Source organism: Mirounga leonina, unplaced genomic scaffold (genome assembly GCF_011800145.1).
Source record: "Mirounga leonina isolate KUSES-001 unplaced genomic scaffold, KU_Mleo_1.0 Mir_413, whole genome shotgun sequence".
Lineage (NCBI taxonomy): Eukaryota > Metazoa > Chordata > Mammalia > Carnivora > Phocidae > Mirounga > Mirounga leonina.
Genome location: NW_023270734.1, coordinates 3,842,106 through 3,860,212, shown reverse-complemented (window position 1 = coordinate 3,860,212; position 18,107 = coordinate 3,842,106). Strand labels below are relative to the sequence as shown.

At 38.2% G+C, this 18,107-nt stretch overlaps 1 protein-coding gene across 1 annotated transcript in view; it reads right to left on the bottom strand.

Annotated features, from left to right (window-relative positions):
• Positions 1–13,022: 13,022 nt before the first annotated feature.
• Positions 13,023–18,107, bottom strand: part of ARMC4 (armadillo repeat containing 4) — a 183,667-nt gene continuing 178,582 nt past the window's right edge. Inside the window, exon 19 of the mRNA XM_034987222.1 lies at positions 13,023–13,136. Coding sequence (XP_034843113.1) covers positions 13,023–13,136 — 114 coding nt within the window. The remainder of the gene's footprint in view (positions 13,137–18,107) is intronic.

The window sequence follows — 18,107 nt, the reverse complement described above, 5'->3', positions numbered from 1 at the left end:
TATGTGATTTTTTTTTTGGACCAGAGTACATAGAGAATATATTTGAAAAAGAATAGTGGGAGAGAAGACTGGGGAGGTAGGTTGAAATTAGAACACTAAAGTACTCTCTAAGGGAAGGGAAATCAAAAACATTTATGTCAGTTTCCCTGATCTCTGAACAGAAGGGGCAGGACTACATCTGATGATAAGAATATTTATTTAGAAGATTATTATTAAGAAGGTTTTCTCCTGGAGGACATTAGCTAAGTGAAATAAGCCAGTCACAGAAGGATAAATACTGAATGATTCCACTTCAGTGAGGTTTTCCATGACTATTCTAAAACAGTCAAACTCATAGAAGCAGAAAAACCAATAGCAATTGCAAGGGGATAGAGCTGGGAGGGAATGGGGAGATGGTCATTGGGTATAAAGTTTCAGTTACACTACATGAATAAGATCTAGAAACTGCTGTACAACATACCACCTATAGTTAACAATACTCTAATGCACAATTCAAATTTGTTAAGAGGGTAGGTCTCATGTTAAGTGTTCTTATCATACACACACACACACACACACACACACACGACACAAGGAAACTTTGGAAGATGTTGGGATGTCTATTACCTTGACTGTGGTGCTGATGTCATGAGTCTTTGCATATGTACAAACTCATCAAATTGTACACATTAAATACGTGCATTTATTTGCATATTAATTAAAACTCAGTAGAGTTGTTTTTTTAAAAAAAGAATAGATTGAGGGTTTTCCAATGCTCATAAGGGATTCCTCATCCTTCTTTGGAACATCAGTCCTCTGCCTAAAGGGCATAAAGAGAAATATTCTTTCTCAGGAAATTAATAACAGTATTATCCAAAAATGAAAATCTCACACAGCTACAGTCCAGGGCAGGTCTGTTTGAGCTCCGTTAGGCTCACAAGCAGAATCTGCCGAGTTCTGAGAAGACTGACCACAAATCTTGGCACGACCACATCTGTCTTGCACATCTGTCTGAGGCATTTATTGGCAGAGAAGAAAAGACTCTCCTTTACACCTTCAAGTTTGTTGTTTTAGCCCATAATTAATTCAGATTAAGAGAATAACCCAAATAAATTGACCTCAGAGATTACAGTGTGTTAGCTTGTCTTCTGGTTTAAATCAGCGTCAGCAGCTGTTTATTGCTTCAACAAGACGGTATAACTAAGATGATCCCTTGATGTTTTACACCTTGCAAGTGAAGGTTGGGAACAGCCACGAAATCTTTAAAAAGTGACAAGTTTCCTTCAGGGCAAACCCTGGGTCTAGCTGCGAGATCCTCCCGACGTGTGCACGACATGCCAGCAAGACGAGGTGTGGTGGGTGCTGCTACCGTTGCCTTGCAGTGGAGGGGCCTGAAGCGGGAGGGGAAGTGTGGGCAGAAGCAGACAGCGGCATTTGCAAGCGGTCGGGAAATCGGGGTCGGGAAATCGGGGTCACTGTCTTTCCAGGCCTACTTGTTTCTAAGTTTGGGTTGCATCCACAATGCAAATTGCACAAATTCTCACGGCAGTGCCCCCCAAAGAAAGAGTTCCAATAGCTCCAGTGCAAACTTTTCTCTCTAAAAGTGCAGTATTGTACACGGCGGTTGCCAAAAAGACACATTTGCCCTTTAGCACAACCTAAACATCACACAGTGGAACTTAGGAGAGTTATGTTCATTTTTTAGGCCATTTTGGTACTATTAGTGGCACAGATGCAAGGCCTTACTATTTTTCCAAAAGTATGACTATACCTTCTTAAATGCCTAATTTGCACTCACTGAATCACACACTGCAAGAACTTGGCTCATTCAGAATTTAAAATATACTGAACCCACTGAAGCAGCTTGAGGGGATTCTTTGTCTATGAGTCAGTGACCGTGAAGCTGTTGGAATGTTTAGGGAACAGAGGTCCTTCTAGACAGACGGAGTGAGTGTACCTCAGGTCTGCTGACTCTGCTGGTAAGGATACCCCAAGCCACCTTTTCTAATTATAGATTTGAAGAGTTAGGTCTTAAAAAACACTGTATCCAATTCAGCAATTCCACTCTTGCATCTATTCCGAAAAGAACTCAAAGCAAGGACTTGAACAGATATTTGTACACCCCTGTTCAGAGCAGTAGCCAAATGATGGGAACAATCCAATTGCCCATCAGTGGGTGAATGGTTAAACAGAAGGTGGTATACACCTACAATGGAATAGTATTCATCCATGAAATGGAGGAAATTCTGACACATGCTACAACATGGATAAACCTTGAAGACATGCTGAGTGAAATAAAACAAACACAGCAGACCAAATACTGTATGATTCCACCTATATGACGTTTGTAGAGCTGTCAAATTCATAGAGACAGAAAGTAGAATGGCGATTCCCAGGGGCTGGGGGAGGGAGTAGGAAGAGGAGTTACTGTTTAATGGAGGCACAGTTTCAGTTTGGGGTTCTGGAGATGGATGGTGGTGATGGTTATGCAACAATGTGAACGAATTTAATGTCACTGAACTGCACATTGAAAATGGCTACACTGGTACATTTTATGTCATGTATATTTTACAATAAAAAACATTTAAAAATAACTGTACCAGGGGCGTCTGGGTGGCTCAGTTGGTTAAGCGTCCAACTCTTGATTCTTGATTTCGGCTCAGGTCATGATCCCAGGGTCCTGGGATCAAGTCCCGCATCGATCCCTGAGCAAGAAGTCTGCTTCTCCCTCTTCCCCTGCCCCTCTGTCCACCCCCCCACATGCTCTCTCTCAAATAAAATCTTTTAAAAAAATAACTGTACCCCAAATATAATGCCGACTATAGCCTTCTAGATGAATTGCATTGAAACTCATACAATTTTGAATTTAAAAAGTCATCATGACAGTAGAAAGAGCGATGACTCTGAGAAATCCATCAGGAGGGAAAGAAGCATTCAGACATGATGGCTGATGATCTGACATAACCCAAAGAAATAATGAAAACTCATATAAATTAAAACAACAGTATTGATGAAAGAAACCCTTTAGCTTAACCAAGTGGATAGACTAAGACTTATCCAACATGGTACCCCCTGGCTATATGGGACTAGTGAGCCCTTGAATTGTGGCTGGTCTGAATTGAACTGTGCTTTAAGTGTAAAATACACATTGACTTCAAGGATTTAGTGAAAAAGAAAATGTGATGTATCTCAATTTTTATATTGATTAAATGTTTAAATGAGAATATTTTGGATGCATTGGGTTAAACATATTAAACTTAATTTCACCTGTTTTAACATTTTTAAATAGGGCTACCAGAAATTTTATTTATGTATTTATGTATTTACTTTTTTAAAAAGTTTGTTTATTTAAGTAATCTCTATACCTTATGTGGGACACAAACTCACCACCCTGAGATCAAGAGTCACATGCTCTTCTGACTGAGCCAGCCCGGCATCCCTGCATTTATTACTTTTTAATTAAGATATAATTGACATACATTCATTAGTCTCAGGTGTACAACATAATGATCCAATATTTGTATAAATTGTGAAATGACCACCTCAGTAAGTCTAGTTAACATCCATTACCATACATGGTTACAAAAAAGTTTTTCTTGTTATGAAAACTTTTAAGATCTTTTCTCTTAACTTTCAAATATGCAATACAGTATTTTTAACTATAGCTACTATGTTGTACATCACATTCTCATGACTCATTTTACAACTGAAAGTTTGTGCTTTTTGACTCCCTTCACCCATTTCACCCACACCCTACCCTCCGCTTCTGGGAACCACCAGTCTGTTCTCTATCTATGAGCTTGGGTTTTTGTTTTGTTTAGAGTCCACATATAAGTGAGAGCATATGGTATTTGTCTTTCTCCATCTGTCTTGCTTCACTTAGCATAATGACCTCAAGGTCCATCCATATTGTCACAAATGGCAAGATTTCACTGTTTTTTTAATGGCTGAATAGTATTCTGTTACACACACACACACACACACACCATTTTCTTTATCTATTCCTCCATCAATGGACAACTTCGTTTGCTTCCATATCTTGGCTATTATAAATAATGCTGAAATGAACATGGGGGTTTATTTATCTTTTTGAATTAATGTTTTTGTTTTCTTCAGATAAATACTCTGAAGTGGGATTGATGGATCATGTGATAGTTCTAATTTTTTGAGAAAACTCCATACATTTTTCCAGTTTTTATTTCCATCAAACAGCACATGACGGTTCCCTTCACATTCTCACCAATATGTGTTTTCTTTTTGAAACTAGCTATTCTGACAGGTGTGAGCTGATATCTCATTGTGGTTTTGATTTGCATTTGCCTGATGGTTAGTGATGTTGAGCAAAAAATTTAAAATACAGAGTGGCTTGTCTTTTATTGCTATGGGACAGCACTGCTCCGGAGGTATAGCAGGGCTCCTCCTAGTATAACAGAAGTAGAGTTCATTTCATGATCGTGGATTCATTCTCTAACATATAAGAGACCAGCAGTATTTATTACTTTTAAGACTTTATCAGTTCTGCCAATTTTTTCTTTTTTCTTTTTTTTTTTTAAGATTTTATTTATTTGACAGAGAGAGAGACAGCGAGAGCAGGAACATAAGCAGGGGGAGTGGGAGAGGGAGAAGCAGGCTTCCCGCTGAGCAGGGAGCCTGATGTGAGACTCGATCCCAGGACCCTGGGATCATGACCTGAGCTGAAGGCAGACGCCTAACGACTGAGCCACCCAGGTGCCCCTGCCAATTTTTTCTTAACGTTTTTTCTCATACTTGTTCCTTTCTATTCCTTTTTTTTGTTTGCTTGTTTTTTTAATTTAAATTCAATTAATTAACATATAATGTATTATTAGTTTCAGAGGTAGAGGTCAGTGATTCATTAGTCTTATATAATACCCAACACTCATTATATCACGTGCCCTCCTTAGTATTTTTAACTATATTTAATGTCCATCACCCAGTTACCCCCTCCCACCTCCTCCAGCAACCCTCAGTTTGTTTCCTATGATTAAGAGTCTCTTATGGTTTGTCTCCCTCTCTGATTTCCTCTTGTTTTATTTTTTCCTGTCTATTCCTATTCCCTAGTCTTGGCCCTCTGCATCTTTAAACTGGATTCCATGTTTATTGGTTTCATTTCCTCTCCTATAATCTATTCACTATACCTCTACCGGATTAACTTATTTTTTTTTATTCTTATGTTAATCCCCATACATTACATCATTAGTTTTAGATGAAGTGTTCCATGATTCATTGTTTGTGCACAACACCCAGTGCTCCATGCAGAATGTGCCCTCCTCAATACCCACCACCAGGCTAACCCATCCTCCCACCCCCCTCCCCTCTAGAACCCTCAGTTTGTTTTTCAGAGTCTATCGTCTCTCATGGTTCATCTACCCCTCCGATTTCCCCCGCTTCATTCTTCCCCTCCCACTACCTTCTTCTTCTTCTTCTTTTTTTTTTTTTCTTAACATATATTGCATTATTTGTTTCAGAGGTACAAATCTGAGATTCAACAGTCTTGCACAATTCACAGCGCTTACCAGAGCACATACCCTCCCCAGTGTCTATCACCCAGTCACCCCATCCCTCCCCCCCCACCCCCCACTCCAGCAACACTCAGTTTGTTTCCTGTGATTAAGAATTCCTCATATCAGTGAGATCATATGATACATGTCTTTCTCTGTTTGACTTATTTCCCTCAACATAATACCCTCCAGTTCCATCCACGTCATTGCAAATGGCAAGATCTCATTCCTTTTGATGGCTGCATAATATTCCATTGTATATATATACCACATCTTCTTTATCCAGTCATCTGTCGATGGACATCTTGGCTCTTTCCACAGTTTGGCTATTGTGGACATTGCCGCTATAAACATCGGGGTGCACGTACCCCTTCGGATCCCTACTTTTGTATCTTTGGGGTAAATACCCAGTAGTGCAATTGCTGGATCATATGGTAGCTCTATTTTCAACTTTTTGAGGAACCTCCATACAGTTTTCCAGAGTGGCTGCACCAGCTTGCATTCCCACCAACAGTGTAGGAGGGTTCCCCTTTCTCCGCATCCCCGCCAACATCTGTCGTTTCCTGACTTGTTAATTTTAGCCATTCTGACTGGTGTGAGGTGGTATCTCATTGAGGCTTTGATTTGGATTTCCCTGATGCTGAGCGATATTGAGCACTTTTTCATGTGTCTGTTGGCCATTTGGATGTCTTCTTTGGAAAAATGTCTGTTCATGTCTTCTGCCCATTTCTTGATTGGATTCTTTGTTCTTTGGGTGTTGAGTTTGATGAGTTCTTTATAGATTTTGGATACTAGCCCTTTATCTGATATGTCATTTGCAAATATCTTCTCCCATTCTGTCGGTTGTCTTTTGGTTTTGTTGACTGTTTCCTTTGCTTTGCAAAAGCTTTTTATCTTGATGAAGTCCCAATAGTTCATTTTTGCCCTTGCTTCCCTTGCCTTTGGCGATGTTTCTAGGAAGAAGTTGCTTCGGCTGAGGTCAGAGAGGTTGCTGCCTGTGTTCTCCTTTAGGATTTTGATGGACTCCTGTCTCACATTGAGGTCTTTCAACCATTTGGAGTCTATTTTTGTGTGTGGTGTAAGGAAATGGTCCAGTTTCATTCTTCTGCATGTGCCTATCGGATTAACTTTTAAGAAACCCTTGTGTCGATATTTTTTTCTATGCTCAAAACGCAGTGACTACAGTCTGGGGAGTTTGCAGATTCTGGGTTTCCCAAAGATTCTGCATCAGTAGGTTGGGGTGGGGCCCAGACTTTTGCATTGTTAACAAGTACCCCAGACTGTCGTAAGCAGGAGGACGGAGGAACAGTGGCCTGTGGGATTAAGCTCAGATTCCTCAAAGTAATTTTCAGGACTCTTTTTACCTTCATAATCTGGTTAGTCCAACCTGTCTGAGGGAGAATGGAAAGAATCTATTCCTAGAGAACCTCTGGAGGAAAATAGCCTTCTGTCCTGCATAGCTTTGATACTTGCCTGATTAAGGGCAAGTGATTTGGCCCTAAAGATGTCTCCAGCGCTGCTATTCTATGACCCTACACTTACCATTATGATAATCTACATCTTCAGCACAATTTTTCCAAGCTTCTCTCTGAATTTGAGGAAGTCAGCCTCTTGAGTACTGCATTTTGTAGTGCTATCATCATATAAATCTACATAGACCAAGATAGTTTTGACATGTGCCCTTTTGCACAAATTAGTTTCTTTGGTTTTCTATTGATTAGCTCCAGGCATCTTTAGGGGATGTGACTGTCAGGATTTAATCAAATAAGCTCTCATTCCAATGGATAAAGATTATGATGTTGCAGACTTGTGAACCGTATCTGGTTCACAGAATCATTTTGATTTTTCTGCATGTTTGCTGTTACAGAGTGTCTCATAAAAATTCACATGTCAAAGCCCTTAACCTCCAATCTCAAAATTTGGAGATTGCTTTTTAAGGAAGTAACTAAGGTTAAATGAGGTCAGAAGGGAGGGGCCTAATCCCATTGGACTAGGGTCCTTATAAGAAGAGGAAGAGACACCAGAGACTGGTCTCTCTTTGCATGCACACAGAGGAAAGGCCATATGAGGACATAGCAAGAAGGCATCTGTCTGCAAGCCAGAAAGAAAGGCCTCATCAGAAACCAACCTGCTGGCAGCTTGATCTTGGACTTCTAGCCTCTAGAACTGTGAGAAAATAAATGTCTGCTGTTTAAGCCACTGTGGTATTCCTTTATGGCAGCCCTAACAGACTGATACGATAGCCAATATTTAAAATTTGGGAGGGTGCCCGTAAAAATCTGAATTTCTCTTGAGAAGTTGTAAGATTTAGCGACAACTGGCTAGAGATGAGTAGTAATTTGTCTGCACTCTCTAGTTCTCTAGTCTCCACCAGTCCCTTTGTCTCCCAGATGTGTAGGCTAGAGGTCAGTTGCCAATTGTGTTGCTCTTATTTTATTTTTTATTGTTTTAATTTTAATTCCAGTGTAGTTAGCATACTGTGTTATATTAGTTTCAGGTGTACAATATAGTGATTCAACACTTCTACACATCACCTGGTACTCATCATGACAGGTGCACTCCTTAATCCCCATCACCGATGTCCCCATTCCCCCACCGATGTCATGTCAATATCTCACAAACAACAACATATCTTGCTCTCGCCACTCATTTATGTTACTTGTCTAACCTTGTGAACACTGAGGTTTATAATTCCTAATGTAACATAGCTACTGGAAAAGGTCAGTTTTCTTTCCAATAGTGAAAAAGGATTTGCATTTAACTATACACACTCTTTATCTGAACTCCATTTTTTGATATATAGTCATTCTCTATGAGCAAGCCAACCAGCTATAGATTAAGCCTATATGAACCATATGATATACACTAATATACCTTTCAATCATTAAAATAAATTGGGACATAAATCTGAACTAATGACAAATCTTAACTCTGAACATCATGAGCCAATTATGTAATTTACAAAGGATGTCTTTTTATCAACTAATAAATCAGAGCGGCATGAACTGAAGAAAGAAAAGCTCCCTTTGGTCTTGACAGATGCAAATAAAGAATAAATTATTTTACTTGAAAATTTGAAAATAATGGATTTATAAGGATTCCTTCTGTTACATGATTTCAAGTCAGCCATGACAGTTGTGCATCGAAAACATATTGAAATACTAACTTTATATCTTGCATTTATAGAAATTAAAGCATAAAACTTTTTAAGAGGCAGAAAGTGTAATAACCATTTGTCAGAGAAAATGGGAACAGAAGCTGGAGACATAGAGATTTGAATGCAGAGAAAAAAGGAAAACAATTGCTAGAGGGCAAGGAAATTAATCTAACAATTAGAGCATAAAAGAATAGCACACAAAAGGAGAGATGAGAAGTCTATGATAGCCTACTGTATTTACTTGTTGGTGGGCATAATTTTGTTGGGACTGTATTTCTATTAGATTCATACAGGCAAATATATTAATAAATTACAATACTGTTTGTCTTAGGTATCTATAATGGAGTAAACGAATGAATCAAAATCATTCTTTTCAAGACAATGTTTTATGAAGCAATCTATCAATGACCTTTTGAGTTATTTCATTTGTCTGCTTCCTATATGCTTGGGAAATAGAATTCATCTGCTTAATTTACAAAAACCAAATAAAATGTTCAGAATTTACTATGGGCCATCCCAGTGTTTTTCAATTATATGGTATTGTTAATTAGCTGTAGTTGAAAGTTATTGCGAATGTGCATTTTGCAGATGAAAAATATTTTGATAGTGGTTTAGATGTTGAAGCTACAATTCTTATTTCATCAAAAAACAAAAAACAAACCCTGCTCAATTATTTTGTCTATGGTTTGTGTAGCCCATTTGTTAACTGAGGATCTCTCTTTTAAAGTTAGTATTAGGAAGAATGTCTGCCTTTGAAGTTTCCAAATAATAAAAAAGTGAAATTCATTGGGAGTGTTTTTATTGAAAAAAAAAAGTAATTCATGTTCTTTGTGAACAGACTAGAGAACATAGATGAGCAAAGAGAAAACAAAAACCATTCTTATTGTACCATTCAGATATAATCATTTGTTTAATCACAGCTTAGTGTATTTAAGTTGTGTCTTCTTTCATTGTGACTAGCTACATGCATATAATTTTCTAAAAATGTGCCCCCACTGTGTATATAACTGCTTCAGAACCTGCTATCCAATTTAACAATATTTTACGAAAGGCTTTCTATGTCATTGGCTAGTATTCTACAACATGTTTTCATTGTGTGGTTGGATCATAATTGAATTAACCAAATTTTTTCCTAACATTTGTAACATTATAAACAATGATGTGGTAAATACTCTTGTAGAATAACTGGGCACCATCTAAAAGGCACACAAAATTATAAAGCTTTTGGTGTGCCAAATTGCTCTTGCAGAATGACTGTGCCCATTTAGATAGACTTTAGTATGATATGAGAGTATCTGTTTTGCCAATTCTTCTGTATTTTAAATAAGATCACAAGTAGGAAGTATATAATACAGTGCCTGCATATATTAGCTTTATGTACAATTTGGTTCTCTTTCTCCTCCAGTCTGATTAAGGGACAGAATTCTACCTTCTACATTTGGGTACATGAGAAAGTGTTCTTTGGGTGGGCATTTAGTGCATTTGAGGCAGTGAGATTCTTAAATAAGGGGGTTTCCTTATTGTTTTCACTGAATTATAGGAATAAGCATAGCCTATTCCATTCCCAAGTTTTCCATGGAATGAAATTAAACATCTTGAATTATTTGGACTGTGAAATTATCTTTTAAAGCTAATCCCATTAGGTCAAAGAAAAAAAGAAAAGATTTACTCAATGATCTCAGTTGTCTATTTATCAACAACTGAGATTCTCATTTTCCTAAATGGAAATAAATTTTCTGAGTGTTTTGGATCATAGTCTCTTAATTCCAGGCAAATGCCTTAGAGAGGCGTAGTGATTATACCAAAATCTATCAAAATAACAGGATTTGCAATGCCATCCCCTAAGAAAACCAACCTTCTGTTAACGGTCAGAATCTAGCAAGGTCTTAAAAAGAAACAAGTTATTTTTAGTGCAAGTCATCCTGATAGTAGCAAAAGGACATTCACTATGAACAGCAGAATGATCATGGCAAGGATTTCTAAAAGGAAGCCCTGCAAACTGAAGACAGTGGAAGATCAAAGAATATCTACTTAAAACACCTTCCACCTTAAACTCCTTTCAGACTGAAATAACCGGCTATCACCAAGAGTATATTGGAGTCCCAGGATGTCCTAGGGAAGGACAAATCCTAAAAAAGAACTGTTCCTGAAAACTTATAAGGAATTAAGGTTGCCAGCTTTAAATAGCAGAAAATAAATTATAACACACAAAATCTTACCAAAAACTAATGAAAAAAAAAAAAAGATGAGTGCCATTGTAGCATAGTAACAAAGAGATGGTGTGGCTGTCCTCATGCTTGTTCTTGGATAGCTCTGGGTGCTTTCACTGTCTTCCCTGCCCCCTCCAAGATTCAATTAGCCAACATGTAGTACATCATTAGTTTCAGATGTAGTGTTCAGTAATTCATCAGTTGCATATAACACCCAGTGCTCATCACGTCACGTGCCCTTCTTAATACTTCCACTGTCTTTGACCTTTTTCTAGTAAGAGCAGAGTTTTCTGTGATGTCATTTCACACACACACACACACACACAGCCAAAAATGACCCTTAACTTCAGGTTCTCCTTTGCAGTACCTAAAAATACTACCTTTCTGGAGTTTAAGAATTTAAAAAAATTCTTAGGAACATACAAGATGATTTTCATGTTAATTTCCTTGATCTGTTTCCAAGTGCTTAGTTTCTTCTCAAATGACACTTTTGCTTTTCTTTTATGCATTTATTAACCATAAAAAATGAAAACCCCAGCTTCTTTCTATGAAGCCTGTTGTAAAGAACAGTCCTTCACTTCCAGTTACTCTTCCAATTCTTTCTGTGTTGTTTTCTACCTGCTACTTCCCGTGGCTCCTAGGACCCCCTAATTCCAAGAATATCTTGAAATCTTAAGACAGTGGTAAAAGCTTCCTTTAATAAAAATACAAAAATAATGTTTGTTCACTTTCTATAGCTGTCATAATCCATGATTTCTAAGATGTATTTTTAATGTTCATGAACCATGGCGAAACAGTAATTTTAACATTAGAAATATGTTGAAAGTTAAAGGACTTACACTATCATTTAAATTCAGTTCTTAGCATTAATACCATTGCCTTGTTCTTATTATCTTCTTTTATAACCTCCTCTCAAAAGCAGGGAAGATGAATTGTTGTTTTACAAAACCTTAAAATCCTCAGAAATGTCTTATCTTTTTATCAGAGAATCTATCACTAGTATAATTTTCATCCTGTACAGGCTTTTCATTTCATACAAATTATTTACATTTAATTCAATTAAGTTTATGATCTTCTCCAAATTATGACAAACATAGACAGTACTTAGTATTTTTTAATAAAATCGCCTAGCCTGCTCTTCAAAGAATTACCCGAGATTGTCAGTTTATAGAGCTGATGCATACAAAGCTATTTTCCTGACTAGTACTGGATGCTTGGGACAGTTAGTTCCCAAACATTTTAGCACACCGAGGTTACATATGTGATTCTTTTAAGTGGCCTCTAATGTTTCCATAACCTGATAAAATGCTATTAATCTTTTGTGGCCACTTTAAAAAAAGTACTTTGTGTGCTAAAAGCGAGTTCAGAAATTCAAAGCAATTTTATGTGAAGTAATATTATCCTTACAGCAGCATAAATTAATTCTTCAATAAAAATGTTGGTCATTCCTGTGAGGGAAATAAAACATATAATTGTTTATGCTTTGTAAGTCTAAAAGTAAAAATCCCACTTATTGCTTATGTTTTTGTGATTTGCATTATCTGGTACAGTGACAGTCACAGATTATCTTCTCTGATGTTTGATAGTATTTAGGAGAAATCTGGAATGACCTCAGGATGATCTCTCTAGGTCCCACTGCTTGACTCTAAATTCTATTTAGTAACAGTTCGTGAAATCAGCACGTCTCCTTAGAGCTCTCCTGTGGGTTGCAAGTGATTAAACAGACAAAACCATGATGACAGGGCAGTGAGATAGGTTTAACAGAAGGAAAATTCTAAAGACATGCAGGAATGACTGTTGAACTGCACACCGGGAAGGCCATATCTTTTATTAAAATCATCACAAATACAAAAGTATCACTGAAATAGATATATGTACTGTATACATATGTTCTCAAATTCCTGGAAAATTATCACAAATTTATTGGCTTTACATTTCATTACATGGCATATCCCTAAAATATTAAATAGGACACAAATGTCTATGCAATTTGTGAATAACACCCTTTGCATTTTTAATTCCTGTGTTTTCATCCAGACACTTATCTGTTTGTGAAGCATTTGCTAATAAATGCTTCCTGATCTAGGCTTCCTGGCCATGGGACTGCCAGGTTCTCTGTCATGCAAAATTTGGTAGCTGGTAACGTCTATTCACATTTCAAGTGTATCTTGCCTTTTCTATAGCAAGAGCCAGTCTGCGTATGTTGGATATACAACCAGCGGCAGCTTCCTGGAGTTCCTCATCTGGGGACCCAACCATATCCAGCAGAAGCTGTCACATGTAAAAGAGGAGGATGAAAAGGGAAACAAATATAAATTAATTAATTAAATTAACCTCAAGGCATAAAGTTAAGCTTTGAAAACAATTCTCAATATTAAATGTTTTTTAAAAGTCACCAAAAAAAAAAAAAAGGTACGAGAAATTCCATTTAGGCAAATGCAAATATAAATGGTACTTAACCAGACGCAGGGATTTCTCATGAAATGCTTACCTTTTTATTTTCTGGAGCTGAGCTAGACCTGTTTCTGCCTCCTTTCTTTGGTCATTTTTTTTTTTAATTTTTATTTTTTTTATTCTTAAACTGCTATGGATTCAGTGTTGCAATTTCTCTTGCATTCTTTCTGGCTTTTCTGCCTCCAGGCCAACCCAACTGCATACCATGCCTAGACTATTAGTGTGCCCCCTTAGATTTAATTTCTCTGTATTCCAACCTACCTGATCATGTCACAACCTAATTATGTCAATTCCCTAACTGCATTGACTCCCAGTGCTAAATAACTATAGCCCAGTCTGTTAACTCGTCTTTTGAAGGATTTTTGGGCTCTGACCTCAGTTTGCCTTTCTAGCCATTCATCTTTCTCTTGCTGTATCTTGTACTCCAAGGTCACACACTGCCCCACTTCTTTTGCCCTCATTGATGCCATCCCTCTTCCTAAAAGGCTCTCTCATCCTCTTCTCCAACTTTCTAAATTTTATCCATCTTTCATGACCCAGTTAACTTTTCCTCAAAGCCTCCACTAATTTCCATCAAATAAGATGCTATTTCTCCCTCATCAGAACTCAGCAGTTTACTCAAATGCCTATTACTATCCTTATATCTCCCCTTTTATTTATTTTATTTTTTTTAAGTTTTATTTTTTTATTTACTTAAGTAATCTCTACACCCAACGTGGGGCTCAAACCCATGACCCTGAGATCAAGAGTTGCATGCTCTTCCAACTGAAACAGCCAGGCGCCCCTATATCTTCCCTTTTAAACAGTTATTTGGATTAATGTTTTCTGTCCTTCTTTAGATTGTAAACTGAAACTTATAATACTGTATCATGCCTAATACATAGTAGATACCAAATAAGTGTCAAAGAAATGAATTAGAACTTTAAAAATCTATCAGTTATGATTCCAATGAGTAGTTCTGACAAAGGATTTGAAAATTTAATTTGAGTCGTATATTTTCTACACAGTAGCAATTGGGTACAAATGTTGATAGTGACAGAAAAGAAGGATGACTTGACAAGCAAAGAGATGTTGTAAAGAGAAATGTTGTGAAACATCTTAAATATGGTGGGCTTAGGGGTTGGGCTTTTATTCTCTAGGTAATAAAAAGGAGTTATTTAAGCACTTTAATCAGGAGAGTGGCATGGTCACGTTTGTATTTTAGATAACTTTCACGGCACTGTGAAGAATATGGACTATAGAGAAAAGAAACTGAAGGATCCTTGCAGTCCTTCAGGCCAGAGGTGATGAGGACTGAATACAGCAGGACCCAGGGATAGTGCGGCCAGAATGAGTTGAAGGGACATTTGGGGGGTTAAACTGTTCAACAAATGGCCCAAGTTTAGCTGGTTATCCAAATAGAAGAAAATAAAGATGGTAATCTCCCATCATAACATAAACATCATGTCCAGGTGAATTAATGATTGAAATAAGAAAGGAAAAACATAAAACATTTGGAATGTTGTAGATGAGAAAACCCTGATCAAACTGAGGTACTGAAGGATGTCTGCCTTCTCAGGTCCTCGACCTCCTCATTGTCCATGGTCTTCACCACCCTTCAGCCCTCCGCTTCCAGGGTCACAGCCTGGTCCTTATTTTTCATCACTCTCAACAGTGCCACCTCCAAACTCTCTGACCACTGTTTCTTCTCCTGTGATTTGGCCATTGAACAGCTCCTACTTGTTTGTCCTCTTTGTGATCTCTAGTCCATTAGCCTGTATATTTTTTTTTCTAACCATCTCCTGTCTTCTCTTCCTCCAGAACTGGTTTGGATTCCACAGTCCATCTTTTCATTGGCATTCTCTTACTAGTGTCTTAAACCTCCTCATGACATCCATCTGGCAAAACTGTAACTGTGCATAAATGCAGCTCTGTCTTCACCATGCCCCCCACCAATAACGGAACCCTCTTGGAGGCAGTAAGTATAACAGGCAAATGAATACAATATAAATCCAACCTCTACTGTATTTTCATCGCTGCTCAGCAATCTAAATATGTCTCTAAGTATGTCACTGTCTCACCCTTGTCAGGCCTATTTCAAGTCTTCTTCATTTTTCTCCAGTCTCCAACTCTTCCTTACAGCTCCCATTCTCAACAGATAACCTGGAAGGGCTCCTTCATAAACTTGATAGAAGTCATCAGATAGGAACTACTCCAACCAAATCTGCAACTTTACCTCCATCTTAGCATACCTTTTCCTTCTTCCTTCCAGTCATAATGGATGTCTCTTTCCTTCTACCTAAGGTCTACCATGCCACTTGTATTCTCTATCCAGTCTCCTTCTCTAGGACATTTTACTACCATGTACCCCCTCCTTCTTACTTTATCTTCAACCTCTCCCTTCTACTGATTCCTTCCCATCATCATTTAAACCATGTCTCCACATCTTAACCTCCCCACCCCTCTGCCCCCACCACCACTCTGATTCCTTTTCTTCTCTTCATAGCCAGATTTCTTTATTTTTCTTAAATTGTTATTGAGAGAGAAAGAGAGGGGGGAGGCGCAGAGGGAGAGAGACAGAGAAAATCTTAAACAGGCTCCATGCTCAGTGTGGAGTCCTATGTGGGGCTCAATCTCACCACCCTGAGATAGTGACCTGAGCAGAAATCAAGAGTAGATGCTTAACCGATTGAGCCACCCAGGCACCCCCAGGCAGACTTCTTTAAAGAGTTGTCTGGACTCACTGTCTCCAGTCTTAAATTCTGTTCAACTCACTCCAGGTTGGCTTCTGCATTCATCTCTCCACTGAAACCGCCCTCTTGAGGTCATCAAAACCTTTCATCTTGCAAAGAACAATAGACACTTTTGACTCATCTTATTTGACTCCTTAACAGTGTTTGATATAACTGATCACCTTCTCCTCTTTGAAATGACCTATGCCATTGGCTTCTTATATCACACTGTCCTTGTACCGATTTGTCCTCATCTTCTCCCTCTTCAGTGATGGCTCTTTCTCCTCCTCCCATCCATAACGTGTTAGAGTTCCTTAGAACAAATTCCTCTTCTGTCTTCATTCTGTTTTCTCTCCCTAAAGGGTTTCTTTCACTATCTGCCTTCAAATATCATTTATATGGAGCCATCTTCTCAATTTATGTCTCTACCTCAGAACCTTCTTCTGGAGAGCACCCTTCATATACAGTGCTTCTTAGACATTTCCACGAGGCAGTGTCAGAACTCTCTTGAACTTAATATGTTACAGGTGAAATTTCTATTTTTTTTTTCTACCTAAAGGTTTCTATCTAAACCTGTAATACCCCTCCCCCTCAATATTCTCCTGGATCAGTGAAGATATCACCACTTGGTTGCTCAAGTCAGAAATCTCCTCACGTCACACTCACTCCCACCTCCTCACGTCACACTCACTCCCACCTCTCCCCTGCACTCCATCCAACAATTATCATATCTTTGTGATTCAACTGCCTACACTTACTCCAGAGTCATTTGCTTCTCTCTATTGCCATTGTCACCACCCCTGTAAAGCCTACAACAGTTTCCCACTGTCCTTACACCCTCTCTTGCCTGGCCCCCAACCAATCATTCATACTGCATCCAGAGTAATGTCCTAAATTGTGAAGTTCACCAACAAGGGGCAAAATTGTAGAGAAGCAAAGGGAATAAGACATGATCAGTCTTCTGAGATTCAAGGAAGGAAATACTCTTCTGAGTAAGGGAAAGAGGGCTGTTTGGGGGAGCCCCTGCCTTGGGAGTTTTGTATTGTTAAAGTAATTAAACAAGGAGGCCATTAGACAAGGTGGCTCTAAAGCTTTGATGGCCTATGTAAGCAAACCAAAATCTAACCCAGAGTCAACACACTTGAATCTAAGAAAATGAAACCTGAGGCCAATCAATTACAAATAGTCAACTAGGCTCTCCCCAATAAGGCAACTGCTTACACTATAGCCAATCAAATACTTTCCTTGCTTTGCTTCTGTATCTTCTTTATTAAAAACCTTCCCCTAGATGCTGGTGGTGGAGCGCTTCTAACCACTTTCAGTTTGGCACTGCCTGGTTTGAATCATGCCTCAGTTCATCCTTTAACAGCATTGCTGAGGATTTTGCTCGATAACTGAGGTGTTAGATGGAGGAAATAGGTTGTAGGACTGCAGTTCATTTGAATAGCCATGTAGTATAAGCTGGGCTGGAGGGGAAGTGCAAACAGAAGGCTACCGATAATCTGGGAGACCGTCTGGAAGAATTAGAAAGGGAGATCTCTGTGAAGTGAGAAAACAGTGTTAGTGGAATTGAAGCTCAGGAAGAAGTTGAAAAATAGGACGTTAAAGTTTGAGAATGGATTCTCTGGAGTTTAAGATCCTACAGATAAAGTTGTCTTGATTATCGACAAGGTCCTGGATGTGACCATGGGAACATAGGTCAATATAAGATTGTTAGGCAATTTTATGCACACACACACACACCCCTATGAACACATTTATTTAACTTATATTCTCATTCTCTCTCTGCAGAAAGAACAAATAGTGGAAAAATAATGAGAAGGAAGAACAGAGTAGCCAGCACTCCTTGGTTACCGTAACACATGGCTTAGATGTCTCGGTATTGTAACTCACACTTAAATCCCTTTTCTAGCTTGCAACTTTTAACTCTTGATCTACAATTCAATGTTTTTATTAATTTATTTGCTTATACCTCATCTTACTGTCATATGAAAGCTGCTAAAGCAGATATGAAGCTTAGACTATTTCTTCTAAATATATACTTTAAAAAAAAAGATTTTGTCAGATAGAAAGAGAG